Source organism: Ascidia mentula, chromosome 8 (assembly GCF_947561715.1).
Source record: "Ascidia mentula chromosome 8, kaAscMent1.1, whole genome shotgun sequence".
NCBI lineage: Eukaryota > Metazoa > Chordata > Ascidiacea > Phlebobranchia > Ascidiidae > Ascidia > Ascidia mentula.
This window is the reverse complement of record NC_138573.1, coordinates 8310893-8333419: the sequence shown is the minus strand read 5'-3', so window position 1 is coordinate 8333419 and position 22527 is coordinate 8310893. Positions and strand designations below refer to the sequence as shown.

General features: G+C 38.4%; 7 protein-coding genes across 7 annotated transcripts; 4 read left to right on the top strand and 3 right to left on the bottom strand.

The window, feature by feature from the left end:
• Nucleotides 1-891: 891 nt before the first annotated feature.
• On the top strand, nt 892-2705 carry LOC145911087 (uncharacterized). The gene has a single exon (XM_082998329.1). The coding sequence runs from the start codon at nt 904-906 to the stop codon at nt 2305-2307; it is 1404 nt and encodes a 467-aa protein (XP_082854455.1). The 5' UTR covers nt 892-903; the 3' UTR covers nt 2308-2705.
• LOC145911088 (uncharacterized) lies at nt 2686-5706 on the top strand. The gene is made up of 11 exons (XM_082998330.1): nt 2686-2988; nt 3183-3272; nt 3529-3610; nt 3669-3727; nt 3794-3918; nt 3981-4122; nt 4179-4300; nt 4408-4488; nt 4555-4859; nt 5239-5366; nt 5567-5706. Exons 1-11 carry the CDS (start codon nt 2815-2817, stop codon nt 5642-5644), a joined length of 1386 nt encoding a protein of 461 aa, XP_082854456.1. The 5' UTR covers nt 2686-2814; the 3' UTR covers nt 5645-5706.
• Nucleotides 5707-6932: 1226 nt separating this feature from the next.
• On the bottom strand, nt 6933-11313 carry LOC145911085 (chondroitin sulfate N-acetylgalactosaminyltransferase 2-like). The gene is made up of 12 exons (XM_082998328.1): nt 11091-11313; nt 10985-11034; nt 10412-10501; nt 10239-10328; nt 10110-10186; nt 9687-9871; nt 9275-9485; nt 8843-9027; nt 8657-8773; nt 8159-8332; nt 7452-7607; nt 6933-7070 (listed from the first exon to the last, which is right to left on the bottom strand). Exons 1-12 carry the CDS (start codon nt 11215-11217, stop codon nt 6964-6966), a joined length of 1569 nt encoding a protein of 522 aa, XP_082854454.1. The 5' UTR covers nt 11218-11313; the 3' UTR covers nt 6933-6963.
• Nucleotides 11314-11962: 649 nt separating this feature from the next.
• Nucleotides 11963-13012, top strand: LOC145912537 (voltage-gated potassium channel subunit beta-2-like). Its single transcript, XM_083000036.1, has one exon. It carries the CDS (start codon nt 12018-12020, stop codon nt 12987-12989), a length of 972 nt encoding a protein of 323 aa, XP_082856162.1. The 5' UTR covers nt 11963-12017; the 3' UTR covers nt 12990-13012.
• Nucleotides 13013-13132: 120 nt separating this feature from the next.
• Nucleotides 13133-14174, top strand: LOC145912538 (small ribosomal subunit protein uS11-like). The gene has a single exon (XM_083000038.1). It carries the CDS (start codon nt 13270-13272, stop codon nt 13915-13917), a length of 648 nt encoding a protein of 215 aa, XP_082856164.1. The 5' UTR covers nt 13133-13269; the 3' UTR covers nt 13918-14174.
• A 3-nt stretch (nt 14175-14177) lies between these two features.
• LOC145912536 (uncharacterized) lies at nt 14178-16636 on the bottom strand. Its single transcript, XM_083000035.1, has 3 exons — nt 16099-16636; nt 15532-15765; nt 14178-14696 (listed from the first exon to the last, which is right to left on the bottom strand). Exons 1-3 carry the CDS (start codon nt 16541-16543, stop codon nt 14203-14205), a joined length of 1173 nt encoding a protein of 390 aa, XP_082856161.1. The 5' UTR covers nt 16544-16636; the 3' UTR covers nt 14178-14202.
• A 3105-nt stretch (nt 16637-19741) lies between these two features.
• LOC145911829 (uncharacterized) lies at nt 19742-22315 on the bottom strand. The gene is made up of 11 exons (XM_082999268.1): nt 22227-22315; nt 21995-22159; nt 21766-21933; nt 21599-21709; nt 21400-21546; nt 21011-21172; nt 20737-20916; nt 20495-20650; nt 20248-20436; nt 20042-20188; nt 19742-19966 (listed from the first exon to the last, which is right to left on the bottom strand). The coding sequence occupies exons 1-11, from the start codon at nt 22270-22272 to the stop codon at nt 19875-19877; spliced, it is 1563 nt and encodes a 520-aa protein (XP_082855394.1). The 5' UTR covers nt 22273-22315; the 3' UTR covers nt 19742-19874.
• Between the last annotated feature and the right edge of the window lie 212 nt (nt 22316-22527).

Genomic DNA, 22527 nt, shown 5'->3' with positions numbered 1-22527 from the left:
TGTTGTCATTGGCGTAACTTATAGAATATATTGTGCTTTATCAAAAAAAAAATTAAATAATCTGTTTCGGACGCTGCCATGCATATTCACAATTCAAAAAGGCTCTTCACTAAACCGACCTTTCATGAAGATTGTTGTGTGACAACCGCAACGTCGAATTAAATTAACAGGTTTCTTTTGCCTGAAGTGCCTTTTTGCAACAATTTTGAATTGTTCATAGGGATAACTGTTGTCACTAATGTCGTGGTCATTCATGTGTGAAACCAGGTACATATTGTTTCTACGTTGCTGTGGTTATAAACATTTTCAAGACAGTAATCGTTACAGGTCAAATTTTTTATGTTATGACTGTAAAGTTTTTTACTTGGGGATCAGTATACTTTCAACATTTGTGGATCATTACTCTGAGTGAATCCGCCGTATTTTATTTTTCAAAATATCATTGTTTACCACATTACCATTTACCAGTATTCCACCTAGCCATTTATTTTGTTTATGAGTTTACGTAAGGTCATAGTCAAGGTTGCCAGAAGATAGTAGTTTTTCGATGTGTTATGTGAAGATGGTGTTTGTCTATTTGGCTGTATGTGTATATTGGTCATTAATTTTGTTCTTTTGTTATAATCTAATTCTAGTTAAATAGAGGTTACAGTATTGAGGCAAAAGTAAATGTAAAACCACTTTAGGATTCTTTGGGGGGGCGATCGTTAGTTGTGAAGATGATCTCTACGTTTTTCTATATTAATGCATTAGCATTTTTTCATTGCGCGGTTATCAGTAAATGTTCCAAAAAGTGCGCGACATTTTTTTCCAATCTGGAGTAGTTTCTTTACCTTTATCATTATGCCATTTGTTGTCATTAACTCTATCTGCTAAACTATTCACAGAAGTAAATTTGTCAACATGGATTTTGATGAAATGTATGAAGCTGATAATGTTCAAGTTGGCCAACGTGTTGAATGTCATTATTGTGGAAGAAAATTTGCTCCAACGAGCATCAGCAAACATTCCAAGATTTGTGAAAAGACTCACAAAAAAAGGCCAGTTTTCAACTCAGGCAAACAGAGAGATGTTACATCAGGGTCAGGCATAAAAGCAATACCACGAGCTCAAACAAAGCCACAAACCAACTACAGAACTCAAAGGCAAGCACTTGGTGGAAGCAAACCAAGCTGGAAACAAAAGCATGAAGAATTCATAAATACTGTCCGAACTGCCCGAGAGGCCACTGCAGCGATAAAGGAGGGTAGAAAACCCCCACCACCTGTACCATCTGCACCAAACCCAGATTATGTCCAATGTCCACATTGTAGCAGAAGGTTTAATGAGTCAGCTGCTGAGCGACATATTCGATTTTGTGAAGAGCAGGGAAAGCGCCTTGCTAATAAGAAAACTACCAATCCAGGTGTTGCTGCTCAGGCTGCAGCAAGAGCAGCTGCACGACAATATAAACCACCCTCATTGAAGCCCTCAACCGGTCCAAGAAAATCAGATGGAGTGGAATCCAGGTCAGCTCCTGCTCGTGTTACGAGAGCAAGGATGGAGAACAGCCCTGCAAAGCAAAGGGTATCTAAACATAATGGAAACCAATACATGTCACCATCATTTGCTAATGGTGTTAGTAAGCCCCCTAGTGGAAGTGGATCTGGAAGGAAGGGAAATCGGGACTGGGATTCAAGAATTGAACCTTCCTCCAACAGACCAGTGGCTAGATCTAAAACAGGACTGAAACCAGCAAGTGGAAGTGTTACTGATGAGAACTTATACCTCAGTCAATATTCTCCACAAAGCTTACAAAAGGCAGAAAGGCCTTTGGTAAGAAAAGTTGCTGGAAAAGGTGAATACCGACCATCTGCCAAAAAAGGTGCATCGCGCCACATGAGACCACGCCATGAATGGTCATCAGACAGCATATATTCAGACTCTGACAGTGACAATGAACATTACATGCCGGCGGCTTATAAGGAGTTAAACAAGAATGTACGCTCACCACACAGTAGTAATACGAAGTACAAGTCACCAACACAAGCTGGTAAAATTAAAGTTCACCAGCCCAAAGACTTTCCCACTTACACCCGAAGATCACCTGCACTGAGATCCCCAGTTGCCAATGGTGATACATATGATTGGTTGTCTTCTAATCAAGAACCAAAGTCACGCAAGCCGATTAATGGTGTATATGGTGTGAATACTACCCCATCCCCATCCAATTCTTCAAGATTTTGCCATGAGTGTGGTGCTAGGTACCCAGTTCCCAATGCTAAATTTTGCTGTGATTGTGGTGTCCGTCGAATAGTTTTGACTTGATGTCTTGTTTGTTTATATATTTTGTACATGTCTTTTAAATCCAGCTTATCCCATAGAACCAACTACTTTGTTGTTATATGTCATATATTTTTATGTGTGAATACAATTGCATTAACATTATACCTACTATCTTAAAATATTGGTGGTGTGTTTTGTTGTTTTGTATCACCTGCATACATAAGGGGATGCACTGGTTACTAACTGTCATTGTTCAAACATTCTGTACTTTTCATTATTTTATCCCTGTACATAATAATGTGGAGGGAAAGCACCATTACTTCACTATTTTTTTATCTCATTTGGTGCCATAGTAGTTAAAAACATTATTTTGTTTCCACTGTTAGTTTCGACTAAGTTTAAATTTGTTCCATGTTATAAAAGTGCTTTATTTATGTTAGGTGGTCATGCTTTTTGACATGACAAAGTGTCAAAAATAGTAGGAAGAATTGGATATATGTGAAATATAAACAGTTGTTTTCTGGAAAATTCAAACCTCTGTACAACAAAATGGAGCAAGACAATACAACCAGACTGCTTCAATATCCAAACATTATCAATTCAACCTCTCAAATACAACTTCCCTCTGGTTTTCACCTTGTTACGCTGGAAGGCCTTCCTACCGACTTAAATCACATTAGAGTGGTGAATGCTGACCAAATCAATCCGACACAGAAGGACAAGGTAGGACATAAAAAGTTTGGTGCTAAAATTTTAGTAATTGTATACTTTTCTAGTGTTCTGGAAAGTTTAATAAAGTGAGCATTCAATGCTCACTTCATCAGATGTGACAAAATTTGGATTCCACAATTTAAGACTGATACAATTTACTGTTAATTTGTCACAATTATTTGTGTAATGATGTTGATTCACTAAAGATTTTCGTCAACACTGCAGCAGCTCAACAGGCTCCTGTAAATTTGCCTATCACTTACAATCTGATGTCTGATTCGACACTAGCAAATGAGGTAAAAAAAATTCCTTTTCTGTAAAATGCGTGTGATTTTTGGAATGAGTCTCCTAGTTTAATCTAACACAAGGCATACTTGGTATGGTACCCTTTTGATTTTAGACATGCGGAGGATGCCTTTACTGTGATGTATTTTTTACTTGTTGGTTTGTTTTGACTCTATTTAAATAAGACACTGAGAATGCATTATAACTAAATATACTTTATACGAAAGTCAACAGATCAAGTACATGTTTCAATAAATGTTTTTTTAGGACACGCAGGATTTGGATCTGCATTTTCCTCCAGCAGACAGAAAATCAGTTTCTGTTCAGTGTGATTCATCAGATAATCATGGTAAATACATGAGCAACACTTTGAATTAACCTCCAGTTAAACTTTTAGTGTAATTTAGATGAACCAATGAACAAATCTCAAGGATCATTTATGATGGAACACCTAAACAAACTTAGGGTGGGTGCAAGTGTTCATTGCCTTCGATGTATGACGAAAATAAAGTTTTGATTGGATACATTTCAGCGTAGTGGGCAATTTTGCGATGTTGTCATTCACACTGGACCCAACAGATGGCACTGTCATGCCTGTGTTTTATCATCAATTCCAAAGTTGTTGCGTGCAATGAGAAGTCACCCCTATCCAAGCCAGTATGTTTGTAATTGATTCGGGCAAAAGAAGATGATACTTAAAAGATTACTTTGTGTTTCAGAAGTGCTATTCACCTGAAAATACCAGATTGCTTTACTTCAGAGGCAGTTGGCGTTTTCTTAAACTATCTTTACTGCTCAACATCATTTCAGCTTCATGTAAACAATGTATACCAGGTTTCCAGAGTTGCTGTATACCTGCAGGTGATATAGACACCCATTTGTTTACTTTATATACCTGATGTTTGTTTTTAATGCAGCATGATAATCTTATGAAAGAATGCAAGAAGTTTGCAAAACAGAGCGCAATGACTTTAAAAAGAAATCCTGAAGATAAGATGTATCCCCTTCTTACAATTACAGATAATGGTTGTTTTGAAAGGTTGGTAGGACATTTAAATCAAGTTAACGACATACTGTAAACCAAGTAGAAATGATTGATGTTGGTTTGGTTTGTTTTTACTGCTACAATAACACCATTCTTCATAGAAGTGGGCAACCTACACCAGACGTCGAAACTATAAATCAACCAATGGTCAACATTTCAGGTCCATCAAGATCAATTAAAGGGTATGTGGTGTATGCACAAAAAACAAGCACGTTTTTGAGCCTCACTGACAACGATTTGAATTGCAGTGCCACAAAACGCACCAACAATTCAAGTTTCGCTGATGAAGGGGAAGATGAAACCAAAAAGTTTATGTGCGAAAAGTGCGGAAAACGGTTTCGTTTTCGTCATCTCATGCGCAGACATTATGATGCTGTTCACCTTAAACTTAAACCTCACAAGTGCCAGGTGTGTGGGGTTGGTTTCAGCAGACCCGAAGAGCTCAAGCAGCACCAGCCATCTCACACAGGAGCAAGGAATTACAAATGCAACGTGTGCTCCAAGACTTTCCGCCAGTCCGCAAGCCTGTACTTGCACATGAAGTTGCATTTAGGTATTTAGCTTACGTAGATACAAACAAACTGATTATGTAACTGAAATATTGATTCAGTTCAGTTACACGTAAATTGTGTTCCTTTGGGTCACTTTTAACAATGTTTTTTTGCACAACATTGGCCATCTTTTTCTGTTATTAACACTGTGAACATATGTATATGAACATTGTTGACACGAAGTTATTCCAACATCTGACGGGCCTAAATAGTATATGACTTAAATTATGCTCTGAATTTACGCCACTGTATGGGATTAGGCCAATACCACCACTCAAAATTCTTTCACAGATTGAAGTGTTTTGTAAATTTTAGCTGGATAACAAGGATGACTATGTGATTGCTATGAAATATCGCTACCAGTTGTAACATGATTTTCAGACGGAAAGAAATACACGTGCGATATTTGCGGATACCGAACTTACCTCCCCAGACTTCTTAAGCTTCATCAACAAACACACAAGAAAAACTTTTTGCCGGAGTGCGTACATTGTCACAGAAAATTTAAGGTATGTCCCCCTCTAATGTGCTTCACCTTTGCACAATTTTCGAAAGCATGCAATGAAGGGATGCGACCTATTTTGTCCCGATTCGGTCAATTCAGTCAAATGTGCCAAGGCCTCTGTTACAACGTAATATGCTTTTTGCTGGTGTATTTGTACTTTAAATACGAAAAAAATCTCATCTGTTTAAAACCACTTTTTTACAGACGGCGCGAGGTATGAGCAACCACATGGTCGTTCACAGAAGGAAAAAGAATCTTTCTTCCAGTCAGTCGGGCACTTGACAATGAATTTCTGTCAACGAAACTCGCAACTTTCATTGCTTCAAAGTTAAACGCGTTCGTGTTTCTTATCGTGTCCCCTCCGCCCATTCTGTTTCTTAATTCCGTGGTTATCTGTGGTGCGATGTCATTGCGACTTCGAGATGTCTTTTTAAAAAAAAAAACCTTTGGGATTGGAGCGTCCCTTAGTAATGCACTGCCATGACTTAACGATGTTGAAAAGGATTATTAGTATGCCATTCAAAATACATTTCAATCATCATGTCCTCACCCTGCAATGCTTTTTTGTCAGTGCTTGCCAGTTCCATTACCTTAATATGTCAACTAGATTTTTTGGATTCGCCTGTCTCGCTGAAATCATCATGTGTTATGTTCATTGCATGATAACTCAAAACATTTTGCAACTATTTGACAAGTCCGAACGACTTTCCCAAGTGTTGGCGTAACTCTCATTCTGTCTTCTATTTTGTCATTCGATTATTCTGCCACACAATCGGCCACGGCCGCTTTCGTTAAAGCAGCTCGACCACAAATGTCGCATCAAACAAAGGTTAAGTTATTTTGAGTTTATTCGTGCAATAGCAAACAACAAAGTTTGTATCTAAATAAATACGTGATAAACTAACTGTTTGACAAAATTTAATTGTACCACACTAATCTAATAAAAACCAAGTTTGTATGCGTTTTTGCAATCGCGGCCGACATTGGTTCAATATTATTGGCATTGTGTGGGAGCTTTGTGCTATTAACTATGGTGTTGTGTAAGATATTCAATGTATGCTATTCGAAAAACAAGCTTCGCTGACAAAGGTATTTCAATACAGAACAAATTATAACCTCGGTGTCGCCTGGAAATTAACAACTCATATTTTTCATTTATCCCAACACCTCCATGAAATGAACTGGGTAGGTACACTATTGGTTATTACTAGGTGTCTTTGTTACAGATATCCCTCGCCCATTCTTTGTACGCTACCCAACAAAAGGCAACAGATGTCATTACAGGTCATGTGAGAATGGGCGTATAGTTTTATTTTTCACAAGGCAAGAAAACACGTTTTAGCAATTACATAAACACTTACACGGGCAAACAGATACAGAAAGGTCGTCTAAATTTCCCCAAAACACTAAAATGTGAAATATTCGTTAAGGCCAGCAGGGTGAACAGTAAATAATGCTAACATATATACTGCCAAACATAAATAGAGGCACATCATATCCAAGGTGGGTAAGCACAGTAGGAGCTCTCACAGTGAGGTAAAAATACTTGTAGTTCATCGCGGATATTTATAAAATCTCTTTTTTTTCAATAGAGGTATTCTTCACTGCATTTCGGCCAGCTTTTCCATGAGTTCGAAGTAGAGAATACCGAGGGTGGTTTGTGAGCCTTCCGTCCGCGCTTTTGAACGCAGACACGACTCGTATTGTTCTAAATAATAATTGGATTCTGAGTTCACACAAAGCAACTCTTCCGCAAGATAGCGTGGTCAGAGAGAACCCCTGAGCAGGACGACTCCACAACACAGCAGCCAAGGCACGGTCGCTTATAGTTGCTAACACTTTTATATGGCATTTCAAAATTTTTGCAACTTTCACAAATCTATCGTCTAATCTGGTATAAACTATCTTATTTGAACAAATCAGGCAGTATTAAAGTGTCAACAGAAAGGCAGGTTTGTCAGATCGACCGTACGCAATTGTGTGAGAACTGAAATAATTTTTGGAGCTACTAAACCCAATGAATGTTTGTTCTACCCTTTCAAGAGGTATAATATTTTTAGTAAACACACAAAAATGCTTTATTACTAACCTTTCGACCACGATTTGTCGCAGTGCTTGGTGTGCCAGTGATGAAACAGGGAATTGACAGGAGTTCGAATCACCATTATATTATCCGACTGTGAATATCTTCGATAAAGTAACGTGTCCTCATATCCCCAGCCGTGGATGCTTAAATCGAATCCACCTGAGCAGATAAATCATAAGCTGAAAAGTTTTGTTGTTTTCTGTGCGCGATTATAACAATTATGTGATGTGTGTCATTGCTTAACAGTGTAGCGTAAATCGAAATTATTCATTAGCAATATTATACGCTACCAATGAGACATAATTTTTGCACAATACTCGATTCGGAAGTGAGGAACCTATAATACCGTGACATTACGCGGTATTCTGTCATGCAAAATTTAGACAAGACAAAATCTCTGCAAGGTTCCGACATTGTAATCGTGCACCAGGCGATTGCTCACACTGTTTTGATTACACCTTTTTTCTAGCATAATGCTTCTATTGTCAACTCACAATGTTTAGTTGTGGGTTTACTGACCATTTTTGCAAGAAAGGTGAATAGCTGAAATTGTGGTTGTTGGTATACGAAGAAAATTTGAAATGTGGGATCTTATTAACCACTTGCAAAACCACAAATAGCTACCCGTGTACAAGCAAAGACATAAATAACATGTTAATATTTTTGACAAAAAGTTCAACCTCATTGAATGCATATGACACAATACGCACCGATGTGCTTGAAATCGCTGAGGTACTGGCACGACATTCCGAAACCAAAGTCACGCCACAAACCATTGTCCCGCTTCAAGATCTGACGATCTCTCAATGCTGGGATGGCCTCGTTGCGATAAACGAGCGAGGGGTTGAACAGACTGAATACGACGGGATAGAAAACTGACTTTCCTGTAACAACAAAGTGAGGACTTGTTAAAGAGGGTCTGTTACTTTTTGTGAGGTTATCGTTTCTCTGGGAAAACCCGCGGTTTTTGGATATAAACGTTACATTTATCAAAGTAACGTTATTATTGTGGCCACTCTTCCTAGCTTACCAGGTTGACAAACAAATATTCAATAGTCTTCATGATGAGTTATTCATGTTCACGCTAAGTTAAATTAGCACTAGTTTTTCGTGGGTTCAAAGTGAGCCTAGCCATAAAATGGGAACTTGCCTGGCAGATAGAATTAGAATGCCTAGTATGGAAAAATGTTAATAAAAAGGTGATTTACCCTCGGATGTATGGGCACGACATTGATTTAGATATTCCTTTGTAAAGCCAATGTCCACATCACAGAAAAACATCAATGCGCTCTTGTCATGTATCATGTTCGTACCTCGCTGCAAAGCTGTAACGCAATGTTTGAAAATAAACTTCCACAAGCAATTTAAAGTATTCAGAACACAATATTTCCCACCCTTTCCTCTAGAAAACTCCTCGTTCACAACATGATCAATTGCGAAATCAGTGAAGCCAGTTTGGTTTCGCAAAACATCAAGACTATTCTTGATATCGTCAAATCCCTCTTCACCATAGCAAACCAGTATGAGGCAAACATTGCCATCAGATAAGGTAAAGTCTTTGAAGTATTCTAGAAATATCCTGAAAAATAAGACACTGTAAACGAAAAGATGACAAGTTACTGTGCATAATATAGAGTCAAAGAGGGTTTGTTAAAATTTTAGTGTTTTCATTTGTGCAAATCAATATGTACAGGAAATGTCTTCCTAGACAGGCTAAATTATGGATTTTGTTTTGCACCTACAATGTAAATGCATGACATATACAGGAAATGAAATAGGCACTCAAAACCTCAAAAATAATATTAAACATAAAATGCAAATAAAACCTAAATGTGTCTTGTCTTCCCTGCAGTGGAACAATAAAGTGGATTTTTTCATTCAATCTTGTCGACCCCACAAGGACAGACTGTGGGGGTGCAAATGGACGAAAAACAGTCACTTGGAACAGGAGGTTGTTGGTGACGACATTTTTGTTTGAAACTGGCTGGTAAACAAGCATGTACTGTGTCCCAACATTGGTTTCCGTGCGAAATAAACCTGGAAAATAACACATGATTGCCTAATACTGTTTACACGTCAGAAGCACACAAAAATTCAGCAAACAGTAATGCTTATAAACGTTGTAGAATGTAACTTGCATGGACAAAGCTAATTGACATAGGATTAGTTTGTTGCAGAATTTTACAACAGAAAAATTTGAGATTTGTTTGCATCCAAGTAAATAAAAGTTTGATGTACCATGCATAAAATCTTCAGGTGTGAATCTATAGGTGGAACTGACTTGCTGCCTCTCAGGGCCCGTGTTAAGTTTATTTACTCCCTCTACAATCACTTCATTAAATTCCTCCATCCAATCTTTTCGACTATTTAAAATGTCTTGGGGCCTCATTTTGAGACCCAGGTCAAGCTTATAGATGAAATTTCTGAAGTGCAAAAAGAATGATTATCTTCTCAGAGATCAATGTATTTTTGCATCAATGTAAGAATCTATGATCAAAATAAAAAAAAAGTGAGAAACAAACCAACTATTTTTTAAAAAAATTAAGGCAATCCTTAAAAAATTACACAACTACTTATAAAAGTTACTACTGATCAAATAAACCCCTGTTTATGACTGATAACAAAAAATGTATGAATCATTTCTTGGGTATATGATAATACCTGTCAAACATAGTGAACTGGTTCACATCATATTCATTTTTCCTTCCACTGCTTCGAAGAATTGTTGCCTTTTTTATCTGTAACCAAAATGTAACTCTTTGAACAACATTTTGACAAAGACAGCCCAACCTGTTGTTGAATGTAGTGCAAAATGCTGTCTCCATCGAAAAAAAAATCCATGTCACTGGGAATAGGGGCAAAACCAACACCGTTTTCTTTCTACATGTACAAAATAAGATAAAAAAAAATTTTTTTTTCACACTATTTTCAGAAATCCAACTAAAATAAACATATAAATTTACATTCATTGTCTTTATCACATCCAATTGTTTAGTCTTTCTTTCCAAAATTTCCTTTAAATCCTTAATTTGATGTTCCAGACTGCTAATTGCCTTAAATAAAAGCAAAATACTTGAAGAACTATATACAAGCGAAAACCAGCCAGGGTACAAGATTAGAAACTTTGTAATTTGCATCTTGTGTGATATTTTTGGCAACCTTTGGTTGCTCAGACAAGCAAATGTTTTTCGTACTAATGAAATCGTTAATTTCTTGCATTAGCAACAAAAATTTATCGAAATACAAAAGCCAAAGCTAGTATGCTGTTAATCATATTACTTAAAGTAGATGTTTCGAACTCTAACTGGGTTTATCATCAGTACTACAATGAACTACACGCAGCAAAGCGTTTTTGCTATAATGAGACGCTTTGCTGTGTGTAGCTAGTATTTTGCACCCAAATAAAAATTAAATTATACGAAGTGCAATTTAATACAGGTTAGTTAAACAGAAATTGTAATACTTATTATTAACAGCTGAAAAATATAAGTGGTATTTTGACTATGTGGGCAGAAGCAGAACTAAACTTTGTTTACTTGATTATTCTTTCCTTTTGCATGTAAGATTGAATCATGGGACTCATTTCCTGTAAAAACATGTGTTTAACAAAGTAAAGTAAAAAGAAAAATGATAATTTCTTACCAATTTGTTTTACTCTCAAAAATGACAAAGCCATTTCTGGCAAAGCTTGGTTAACTACCATTAATAACAATACAAATATAATGATAATTCCAAGAATGCGAAGAAGTTTTTTGGGAGTAACTTTCATGTCTTTTTTTGAGCAAATATCCTCCAATACAAGAATCAGCAGCTAATTACATCATTATAGTACATCTTGCCGACGCACTTATTGACCAGTTGCAGTTCCGCTTGACTTGTTACTACGTTATAGGTTATTTCCCCCGCGAACTACCCCAGGCCCCGGGCCATGGCTCATACTTTGTACAGAAGAACAGGTGTTTATGTTGAATCATTTTTATACATTTTCCACAATGCCTTGTATAGTTTGTTACATTTACTAAAATAAGTTTTGAAGTTTTAATTTGGTTTAATGTTGTTATTTCAGTTGGGAAATACACTATATTTTTTGAACGAAATAATACGCTGCCCTCATTGGCTGCGACCATCCGAGTTTGCTTCGCTTCGGTGATGTTCGTTCCGTTTCAATTTGGTTTTGCACGTTACAGAACAGAGGATAAAAAAAGGAAGTTTAGTTTGCAGATCCAGAAGCTGTATTACCAAAATGTAAGACCAAAGTTATGTATTGTTACGCGTATCGTATGTATTCCATAGTTGAAAGTTTGTAATTTGCGTGGAGGGTTTTTTTTCGGCGAACGTTAATTGCGTGGATTATCAGAAAGTTTTTCGTATGTTAAAAGCAATAGCTAATTAATGTTGGATTATCGGTAAATTTTTGCAAAAGATCCTCTGCGCACGACATTTTTTTTAATCTGGCATTACCAATACATAAAAGTGGTTCTCATAAACTATTATTTGAATCTGTGCCTAGGTTTGTCTGGGCAATAAAGTGTTGGTACAAATAGGCATAAACTTGTAGACTAATTCATAATGCTATACCGAAAATTGGGAAATTCTGGACTTAAAGTGTCTTGTGTCGGACTTGGAACATGGGCTACATTTGGCAATCAAATAACGGATGAGGTGGCCGAGGAACTTATGACAATTGCATATGAAAATGGAGTGAATCTGTTTGACACTGCTGAAGTTTATTCTGGGGGAAGGGCTGAAATATTATTGGGAAATATATTGAAAAAGAAAAAGTGGCGAAGAACAAGTTACATTATCAGCACAAAACTTTTCTGGGGTGGTAAGGCAGAAACTGAACGGGGCCTTTCTCGAAAGCACATCATCGAAGGCTTAAATTTGTGTTTACAAAGACTTCAACTCTCTTACGTGGATATTGTCTTTGCTAATAACCCTGATCCAGATACACCCATGGAAGAGGTTGTCAGGGCTTTCAACCACGTAATTGAACAAGGCAAAGCAATGTATTGGGGCACATCTAGGTGGAGTCCCACAGAAATCATGGAGGCGCATTCCATTGCCAGACAACTAAACTTAATATCTCCAATAGTTGAACAATCAGAGTATAACTTTTTCCAACGAGAGATGGTTGAGGAGCAGTTACCTCTTCTGCAAAAGAGCATTGGTGTTGGCTCTCTTTCTTGGTCACCACTGGCATGTGGCTTGTTAACTGGGAAATACTCCCAAGGTATTCCGCCTTACTCCAGAGCTGAACTCAAAGGCTTTGGATGGCTCAAGGAAAAAATTTTGTCAGAGGAGGGGCGCAGACAACAGGCAAGACTAAAGGAAGTTGAGATTATTGCTGATAGATTGGGATGTACCTTAGCACAACTTGCTATTGCTTGGTGTTTGCGCTATGACATTAATTGCTCTGTATTAATTGGAGCTTCCTCAACTGAGCAGCTTTATGAAAATCTAAAATCCTTACAGTTTCTGTCAAAAGTCATTGACCCAGTGGTTACAAAAGAAATCGATTCCATAATTTGTAATATTTAGTTTGATTGACTTTTTAGATCCTTTTTATTATCCCATTTTTTAATCCCCTTATATATTTTATTTCTGTATGTTTTGATGATATCAGTATTTTTATGTGCATTTTGTTGCACAGTAACACTTGAGTAATGTAGCTGCACTGTTACAGCAGTGTGCATTAAATATTGTAAAAACTGGGAATAGAGAATAGAGTTTGTGAAATATTCTCTAATAGACTTTTTCAAAATGTTTGTTTTTAGAACAACTTAATAAATACACCTGGTGGCAAATCAAATAAAACAGCATGCTTGGACGTACGCTGGCTGCTGCAGTTTGCAATGCAGAAAGGTTCTTGATTCCAGCAACAGCCAGTCATGTTGCCACAGCCTCCCGCATGTTCACGTCCTCGTCTGCAGAAAGTGAACACAAAGAAAAACCAACCTTTAAGCAGCGCTACCTCCAGATTTATCAGGATGCCAAGTACATCCAGATTCGTGAGCAACAGTTTGGACCTATTCCAGTTTCCCAGTGTACGAATCAACATTCGACTACAGCTAAATTCGAAAGTCGGTCCGATCAGTTATTTGGCGGGGTACCGTACTTGAAGTTGCCCATTGTGTATGTCAAGGCCAAATGGAACAACACTCGGATAACGGTGATGGATGGCGTTAAGATCTACAGCAACTTGACGTGCAAGAATGTGGGCTTCTTCAACGCAAAGAAGAAAACTGAATTTGCCGGAGAAACAGTGGGCTTGACTGCTGCTGAACAAAGCATCAACAAGGGATGTCACAAATACGTTCGTGTTGTTGTGCGCGGCATTGGCTCCGGACGAAAACCTTCTATAGCTGGTTTGTCCCGAGGTGGCTTGGAGGTAGTGTCGATTACTGACAGAACTCCGATCACCAACGAGGGTTTATGTCAGCGACCTCGCAAAATAAGACGCATTTAATAATTCTTTCGTTGTATGTGCTCTGCATTTAGTTTGAATGGTCCTAATGACGACAGTAACTATTTCATCCACTATTCGTGCCCAAGCCCCCTTCTCAAAATATTTATTTCGAAGTGCGTGTATATAAGTTAACGATTAAAAACAATGCATGTCAAATTTTTGCAACGGCAAAAAGAAATATTAAGTACGGCGTTCACAGTTTTTGAAAGCATGTGAAGTGCGGCGACTCCCCGCCCCAAAATAAACTGATCTGTACCGCTTGCTATATGACTTTGCTGGTATTCGTTAAACGCTCGTTTCCCTAACAACAGTTACACTCGTTTCGTGTGCACGACGGCTCGACGAGGAGTTGGTGTTCTGTTCTTTGTGTACAATAATTCCGTCCATTGTCACTCCGGGAAGGGTGGGCGTTACCGGGCGCCGTCTGCCCACAGGCCCTACGCTTCCCACCTGACCATATAGCTTTGCCAGCACTGCTTCCACCAAATTCTCGTCGTTAATTGAGTTGCGGCGAGATCCGTGTAGGACTTTTCTGTCGAGCTGGCGGGCCCTGGTGCGACATCCGAACCATGTTGCGATCAGAAAGAGTCCCAGGGCGAGCATAAAGATACCCATTGCCATTGGAGCAGCGCTAAGTTGTTTAAGGCGTTCTTTGTCTTTGCCGGTGTTGGTGCTTGCGCTAATGCCGATGCAAACAAATACGAGTCCTCCAAAAACCATTAGTGGCGCAAAACCACTGGAGAGCTTGGAACATCGACGCGCACGCTCCGATTCTTGCTCTGCAAATCAGTTAAATTTTTAAAATGATGGCTCTTACTTTTGGTCAACGAACTAAACAATAATCACTAACTGTGCTGATAACAGAAAAGATAATAATAGATAATAATGCACATGCACTGTTACGACCTATAAAGATTTGATCGGTGCAACTGTTCACGGTTGCCAAGATTACCATCGGCCAAGACCAAAAAAGAGCATGCTGCATTTTGATGCCAAAATTGGAATTATTTCAGAACTTTGCCTGATTTTAGAGGTCATTGTATGAATTACAGCGGCAGGATAGTAATTTTTTGGAGGCGAACTGCAATAAGTTTGTGGACTTTGTTTTTTAGGCCGAGATGTATCATGACTGTTTCTGTTGATTGCAAAAGAGAAACAACCATATTCATTTTGTTTCATAACAAAAACAAAAAAATCACGATTTCAATCACATGAGCTATACAACCCCATCAATACCTCTTCTGGACCCAATTTAACTTACAACAAAACACGAACTTGAGTGTGTGGAAAACATCCGCATTTACACGGACGAGTGCTGTCTTTCGTATTGCATTGTGAACTCGACGAACGGCAGGTTGGCATTTGTATAGTAAAACTGTTTGGTGTTTGATATTATGTGGCATATGTTATGGTCATGAAAACAAAAAGCATATGCCTCGTCGGGTCGCATTCTTTCAATATTGCTTTACTCGGTCAGAGTAACGATGTTTTTCGATTAATAACTGTAGAGGTTAAACGTGATTTGTGCCTTGCTTCGGTCAATCGTGCGTTTGGGTTCCGACAATAAAACAACATAGGCCAAGGCATTACGTCACAGCATTGCAGCCCGCTTACCGAGGTCTTTCAGTTTGTCCCAATGGTGACGGGTCCATTCCTGTCCAATGCTCTGCCTTCCGGAGGCTCTACTGCTGATTCGCGGTGCGTTGAGTGCTTCCTCTGCCAGGGAAGTTTCCCGAAGCGGGATGTTTTGCATAGCTTCGCTGATAGATGAGGAACGCGATATATAAGATATACTGCCTGCGGATGATGTTCTCGAATGACGGTCGGCCCTCGCCATTTGATGAAAATCTATATCAAGAAAATCCGTTGAGAAATATTACTTGCAAAGGTACACAAACAAGGCGTGTCGCCTAATCCGAGCATTATGTCCGGAAATTGGAGCTTTCTTGCACAACGCGGACCCATATCGGGAGCACCCAAATTTGCGATTCACTATTGATATGCTAAAATTTAAATGAGCTTACGCGTATATAAATGACGATCGAGAAATATCAAGTCAAATATAGGAAAGGTAAAGGTACACGGTGCTGTTCATAACAAGAAATTATCACAAGATCAAAAAAAAGTTTGTCTTGTTTCCTAAATTGCATGCATTTTCAATATAACAACGCGATTGCTCACCCGGTATGCTTGTTACTGACACCCTGTACCCAGTGCGCTGATGTGATGAAGATCCGGAGGGGAAAAATACTTCGTTGTTCGCGTAATCATGGTGACCCCTTCGCTCAAAATCAGATGGAGATCCATGGTTTCCGGGAATTCCTTGTAATCTGGATGAACTTCCAGCGACGACAGGGGAGTGCGACCTTAACGGGACGCTACCGTGTGGTTGTTGCCGAAAGCTGGTCTTTCTTATGAAAGTAACAGGAGTGCTTCGTTGAGGTTCAAACGCACGGCGTTTGGATGGATTTTCTTGCGCTTCGTCATGCTGTTTTCGAACTGGGTCAGTGTTTTTCAGTAGTCTTGTAGCAGACGTTGAAGAAGAAGGGGAGTCCGCACTGCAGTGCCCGCTTTCGTTTATAAAATTGTCCATTTCGCAATCACTCTCTGGTTCACGGTGCTCCATTTAGTTTTTGTCTTTTCAACTTTTTTTTAAATGCTTCGTAATTTGAACAAAATATCCACAAACTTGCAATTTATCTTTTAAATCATTGCTCTGATTTTCTGTAGGTAACAGTATATGTAAATGATAAGAATTTAGTTTGGTTGGTATACATGCAAATATGTCGGATACTATAGCTGTTAAACAATGGCTAGCCTACAGCAGACAGATTGCAGGCAACTCGCCTTTTTGCCTTCTCATTAAAAACTCATTTTTAGCTAAATCGCCTCGCACCCATGTGCACATTTTTAGAAGAAAAACCTTGCCCTGCTTTAACACTTGGTATTGTTGCGGAAGTGACGCGGGAACAATGATTTGGCGGCTCAAACTGTAGTTTATATGACGAACAAGGCATGTAGGTTATAGGTTATCCGTAAACAAAACTAACCTTTGCTGGGCTCCAAACGCAAACCAAAATACGCATTTAAAATTTTAAAATTTGAAATATTAATTTCGATTGTTTAAGTTGATTACAAAAGAAGCACGAACATATTTATTTTGTTTAAATGAATTGTATATGTTTCTCTTTTATTGTTCTAAAGTGTTGTTTGTGCCATGTCAATTAAGCTGGTTTTTGAATTTATTGTTCATTTGCGTTTTGCGTTTTGTTCATTGTTCACACTTAGGCAAAATAAAGCTGGTTATAGTCGATTGATCCACAAAGTTTTTTCGGGAAGTAAACCCTCATGTTCGTATGATGGTTGACGAGATCATCAAACATTGAACAGAGAATACCATTGTGCATTTACATTAAACGGGCCACGACCACACCCCAACTTGCGATATCCCTCAAACCTTTCGACCCGCAGTAGCAGATATAATAAGTTCTGTGCTGCTTACAGCATCCAAGTTTGTCAAACTTTTTAAACTAAACTTATCAGTCATCATTGAGTGGGTAGGCTTAATATGATGCTGAAATTGTAACACCCTGACTCTTGGTATTTCTTGAACCACCAACATGATTTAACAATGTTTACATGTGTATTTAATTTGTAACATAAGAGTGTCCTCGGACTGAATGAGACCTTGCAGAAAGCTCAGGTCTTTCGAATTAAGCAGCAACATTATATCAATAACTGCAAACAACTTTTTTGGACATGTAGTCTTTAAAGCTGTTATTCAGCTGTTTGTTTCGTTTATGGTTTTTAAAACTTTTCTAGTCTTTTTCGCAACACCCTTAATGTTCATAAAACTGTTTATATTTCAGTTTATTTCTGCTGCTGCACAAATTGTGTTACAAACTTGATCACATGCTTGAACTTTTTTTAATTATTCTTTAACAAATCGTTTTTGACATAGAAAGGGCACAAATAGCAAAAAAGGTTCTTAGAACTGCAAACTACACAGTCACACTTCGGAACTTTGCACCTTACAATTTTGCCTGCCAATTCTTGTGCGTTGAGTTAAAACAAACGGTAACAAATAACCGTATGTAACCATAACATAACCTGCGTACATTCAGTGTAACAAGCGCTTAAAATAACTGAGGAAATCCCTAAATCTGTTCGGTTATCAAATATAATAACTTCCGTTCTCTCACCAAACAATAACAAAGATCCACAACTTTGGACTTCCTAATATAATTCTGACTTGGGCGGTATATGCCCTTTCCGACTACCATTGTTCTCTGCGATGACAAGCTTCAGTATGGTAGCAGTGCTAAAGCATTGTTTGTCTTCCGCTTATCTGCCGTGTGACGTCTGATTTCATGATGCTGCGTCGTTTCCTGTTATAGGCAGCATGCATGCGCAATGTTTTTCAATTAATCATGCAACGAGTCAGCACGCGCTTCACGAGGTTCGGACCACCGGCGTGTGGGCACGAGTTGGCGCGATGACAATCTCCCCTCTGTGCTGGCGCAATGGACCACACAAGCTAAAGAACTTAATTAGGAATCACCCCAAGTAAATGAATAAGTTAATACATTTTGGAGTATGTCGAAAGTATAGGTGTAAACGTAGCATAACTGCTGGCATCTCATTTTCTTAAATTATACGGCTGTGATGTTTTATCACAAAATAAAATTTCAGATTTTGTATGGAATTTTGCGCCCAACTCGCTTTTGAAATACCTAAAATCTATTTTTCTTTTGTTTCTAATAACGTCTTTGCACTGTGTTGACAGCCCTCTACGCTGCTTGCGCAACTGCATAATCTACGATAATTTTACCTTGCTTGTCTTTTTCTTCACCTCGCGGTTTTGGGACTGTCGTTTATATTGAAAACTTGATTATATATTTTATGTTCTTGAATTGGCTTGCATGGTATTTTGGGTTCTTTCATAAACGTTGGCTACCTTAAACGCGGCACGCGACAAGCGTTCTCTTTTTATTGATATAGTCATATATTCTTGGTCCCGACTCCACGTCATCAATAGGTCTGTGTACGTCACAACGCTATGTAAAAATTTGGCTGCAAATAATTTGGTTTAGGTTATAGTTTTTTGATAAAATAGCCCAGCAGTAATCTTCCTTTCAGAAAAATTTACGTTTAGGCAAAGCAGAAAAATTCTTTCTTGGGTGTGCGGTTTCACTGTGACCATAAAGTTTTGCTGGTATGGAAAATCATGGCAGATGAAATAAGAAACGTTTTCTTGTGCAATGTCTTTTCTTACATAAAAAACCTGCAGGGTACCTATAATGTTAGTATTTAACGTGCTGTGGATTTTGTTACGTTCAACGAAATTCAGTTTGCAATTTATTACCCGAGATACACTTCAAATTTGATCGAAACATATCCTGGTTAAGGTAAATTATTTTATTTCATCACAAAATTTTTATTTCATCACAACTACGTTTCTGTTGCTCTTAATTGCAGAAAAACTGTGACTGTGGTCATGGGGCGATCAAGAAGGAATATATCCTTTGTTTGGTGTACAGAAACTGTGGTCAAGTAAACGTCACTTTGTTGAAAGAAAACCTTCTAAGATTAATAAGATAACCGATTTCACCATTCAGACTTTCAAACAAACTTTTGGTAAGCGGTTACTTTAATGTAACGAAATAAAACATTTTTTTGTTTTGCCGCAAAAAATGAATTGTGTCTATTTCTGTTCCCAAACAACAAGGTGTAAAAAGCACGTAAATCACACTAATATTATGTGTATTAATATTATGTAAATACATTCACTTGCAAATGTACACTTCACTTGATTGATGCCTTGTTGTAAAGGACACAAAATAATATGAAAAAGTTTTGTCAGGCTAAATATTTTGTTGCCTTTTCAGTAAATACGCAACCAATCATTTTACTTTATTTCTTGTCAACTAAAAATTCAATGACACAACCTCCGGGGATTATTGTGAAAGTTGTTGAAGTAAACGAGCAAGAAAAGCAAGAAGGGGAAACATCACCGTACTCTGACTTGCTGGAGCGATCGAACCATTCCCTGAAACATGGAATTGATTTACTTTAAACTGCTACAAGGTTTATGGCAACTTTCTGAATGAATGTCAATGGTTACCTTGGTTACAATTATCCTCAGTGCACGTTTTGTTGCACTCCATCACCTTGACGTCACCAACTATGAATGACGTGTTGCAGGAATTTCCGTGGTCTTGGAACGCACAAGTACGTGTAACACCGTGGAAATATCCGTTCGAGCCACCAACTGCAAGCGAAAACGGTTTGAAAGGTGGGAACTTCAGGCGTTTTGTGTCTATAGCTTACCTGATAATAGACTTGAGAAAAAGTTGTTTTCACTGGCATGTTGTATACGAACACAGTATATTTCAGCTGGTGAGTTACATTTTGTTGCCTCTTGTGGATTTAGCAAACATCTATCGTATCCATTGAATAAGCTATCAGGGTCACTCATATTTCGTGATGAAATGCACTGGGAACACTTTGGGCGGGCAGCTGCAAACAATGGAATTCAGTCTGGCTGATTTAGGTTATTTTAAAACCAAAAACTCACGCCAATCATCGTTGCATCCGTCGGTGGTGCAACTTTCCTCGCATGTAACTTTAAGGGAGTTGGTTCCTGTCACAGTTTCGTTGGTGCAAGAATTAACTGAGTTGGAGGATTGGCGGCAACTGCGTTCGATTGAGGCATATCTAATAGCGGGATCAGCTGAAATATTGGCAATTTTAGTATATAGGCTATACTTTGACAATGTAGAATATACATTGCGTTGTCAAATTGTTTGTAAATATTACCATTGTTTCGCAGGTCCGATCTTTCGTTATGATAGTAAACAATCTTGGAGTAACATTGGTTTGCGGTGTTCGGACAGAGAGTTCGTGCAGTTGCTGCGTAACATCCGTTGTTTGGACCCATACCCGTACATTGCACACAGTAAAGTGAACTTGTTTCGCTGGCCGCCAAACCTCCATCAGCTTTATTGTAAATAATTGGATTTTTTCATTGAAAAACGATTAAGGTCCCGGGGTACTAAATTTATAGCATAAACCGTTGGGTATAAGTGATTACGTGTTCCAGTGTTGCAATTGTCGGTTTCACAAGTGCTGTTGTAAGTTTCTTCAGTAAATCCTGAATACACTGGATCTGCTGGGTCAGAGAACGTGCATTGGTCCTGGACTCCATTAGCAGCCGTGCAACTTCTGGTGATGCGACTTCTTACAACACTCCCACCTGAAAATATATGTTTGTTTAATTGGCAAATCCTGATTTAACATCAGGTTCCTTACAATACAGCTGACCATTTGAAAAAAATAACGAATTGTTTATTCTTTGCTCGTTTCGTCTGCCATACGGCGAGACTTCATATTATATTTTTGCCAACAGGTCAGCTATATTAATAATTTCATTTTATCTGGCAGCAACAGCAGCATAATGTTTGTTAAATTCTTCTTCCTTACTTGCATCCAACAAAGTTGTCTTCCTTGTAATGCAGAACACATTGCTTGCTGTACTGTTTATGGCACATTGTGTACCGGCAGTTTTTGTGGGGCAACCACTATCAATATCCTCATTGCATTGAACACATGAACGATATGTAACTGTATCTGTAAATATTATGTGCAAAGCAGTTGTTTTTGGACTTCTTATAAGTTATACCAATTGTTGCGCAACTGCTTCCACTATAACCATCGTTGCAAGTACACGATCCGGTGAAATAGTTGCAATATCCGTTGGTCCCACAATCAACCACACATGACATAAGGCTGTCTGAAGTTAGAATACATTTATCCAACACTTTGCAGTCCCCAAAGAAAACGACCTACCCAGAGTGATGGTGTTGCAGTTGTCTGTCGTGCAGACGTAAGTACAGTCAAGTAGACCGAGTGCTGAATGGTTATATAAGCATCCAGGTGTGTTGGGAATCCCGGTTGTTGTAAGATCAGGGTCGACATTTTCATTATTCGGTCGTCTGCCAACTGCTGTTGGCATTCCTACGAACACAAATTCTTTGTTATTTTTGAGGAGATTTGTTACAATACGCCGCATTGTTACCGTCACTGAATGTAAACAGAGTGGAACAGTACACATTAGCTTCGGCAGTGATGGAGGTCGAGGGGACGTTTGTGACATTGTCGTAACAGTTGTTGTTAGACAATGGGTTGCCGTTAAAGAGACCGGTCATGCAATTCTTGCAGCTAATCGTCACTGACGTTTGGCCTTGAATCACACATTGTATTTTAACAAATCTGTTGAATTTTACCACCTTGTTGTGAATTTAACTTACCCCGCACAACAACAAAACTTGCCACTATCAAAAATATAAACTTCATTTTCTTGCGCAATGTCTACTCTTACGTCAAAACACAAAACCCTGCGGAGAACCAATGTCAGTTTTAAGCTGAAATTTCGTTTCAACGAAACTTATACTGCTTGCGGTAAATAATTTTATTTCATTGCTAAACGCCCCAATCCAGCTTATGTCCAGCGTAAGCATTTTGCAAATAATTTATAAGCTACGATTCGGTTGCTCCTAGCTACTGACAAACAGCCAGTGTCAGTTGTAGCTATAGGAATCAGTAGCTAGT

Coding starts and splice junctions, on each gene's coding strand:
- LOC145911829 (XM_082999268.1), bottom strand. CDS start 22,272: ATGAAGTTTATATTTTTGATAGTGGCAAGTTTTGTTGTTGTGCGGG. Junction 20,437..20,494: donor CGGATGCAACGATGATTGGC/GTGAGTTTTTGG, acceptor CATTGTTTGCAG/CTGCCCGCCCAAAGTGTTCC. Junction 20,189..20,247: donor TTTCTCAAGTCTATTATCAG/GTAAGCTATAGA, acceptor TTTCGCTTGCAG/TTGGTGGCTCGAACGGATAT.
- LOC145912536 (XM_083000035.1), bottom strand. CDS start 16,543: ATGGAGCACCGTGAACCAGAGAGTGATTGCGAAATGGACAATTTTATA. Junction 15,766..16,098: donor GTCAGTAACAAGCATACCGG/GTGAGCAATCGC, acceptor TTCTTGATATAG/ATTTTCATCAAATGGCGAGG. Junction 14,697..15,531: donor GGACAAACTGAAAGACCTCG/GTAAGCGGGCTG, acceptor ACTGATTTGCAG/AGCAAGAATCGGAGCGTGCG.
- LOC145911088 (XM_082998330.1), top strand. CDS start 2,815: ATGGAGCAAGACAATACAACCAGACTGCTTCAATATCCAAACATTATC. Junction 3,273..3,528: donor ATTCGACACTAGCAAATGAG/GTAAAAAAAATT, acceptor ATGTTTTTTTAG/GACACGCAGGATTTGGATCT. Junction 4,860..5,238: donor GCACATGAAGTTGCATTTAG/GTATTTAGCTTA, acceptor CATGATTTTCAG/ACGGAAAGAAATACACGTGC.
- LOC145912537 (XM_083000036.1), top strand. CDS start 12,018: ATGCTATACCGAAAATTGGGAAATTCTGGACTTAAAGTGTCTTGTGTC.
- LOC145911085 (XM_082998328.1), bottom strand. CDS start 11,217: ATGAAAGTTACTCCCAAAAAACTTCTTCGCATTCTTGGAATTATCATT. Junction 10,502..10,984: donor CAAAAGGAAAGAATAATCAA/GTAAACAAAGTT, acceptor CTTTTATTTAAG/GCAATTAGCAGTCTGGAACA. Junction 10,187..10,238: donor TGCACTACATTCAACAACAG/GTTGGGCTGTCT, acceptor TTTTGGTTACAG/ATAAAAAAGGCAACAATTCT.
- LOC145911087 (XM_082998329.1), top strand. CDS start 904: ATGGATTTTGATGAAATGTATGAAGCTGATAATGTTCAAGTTGGCCAA.
- LOC145912538 (XM_083000038.1), top strand. CDS start 13,270: ATGCTTGGACGTACGCTGGCTGCTGCAGTTTGCAATGCAGAAAGGTTC.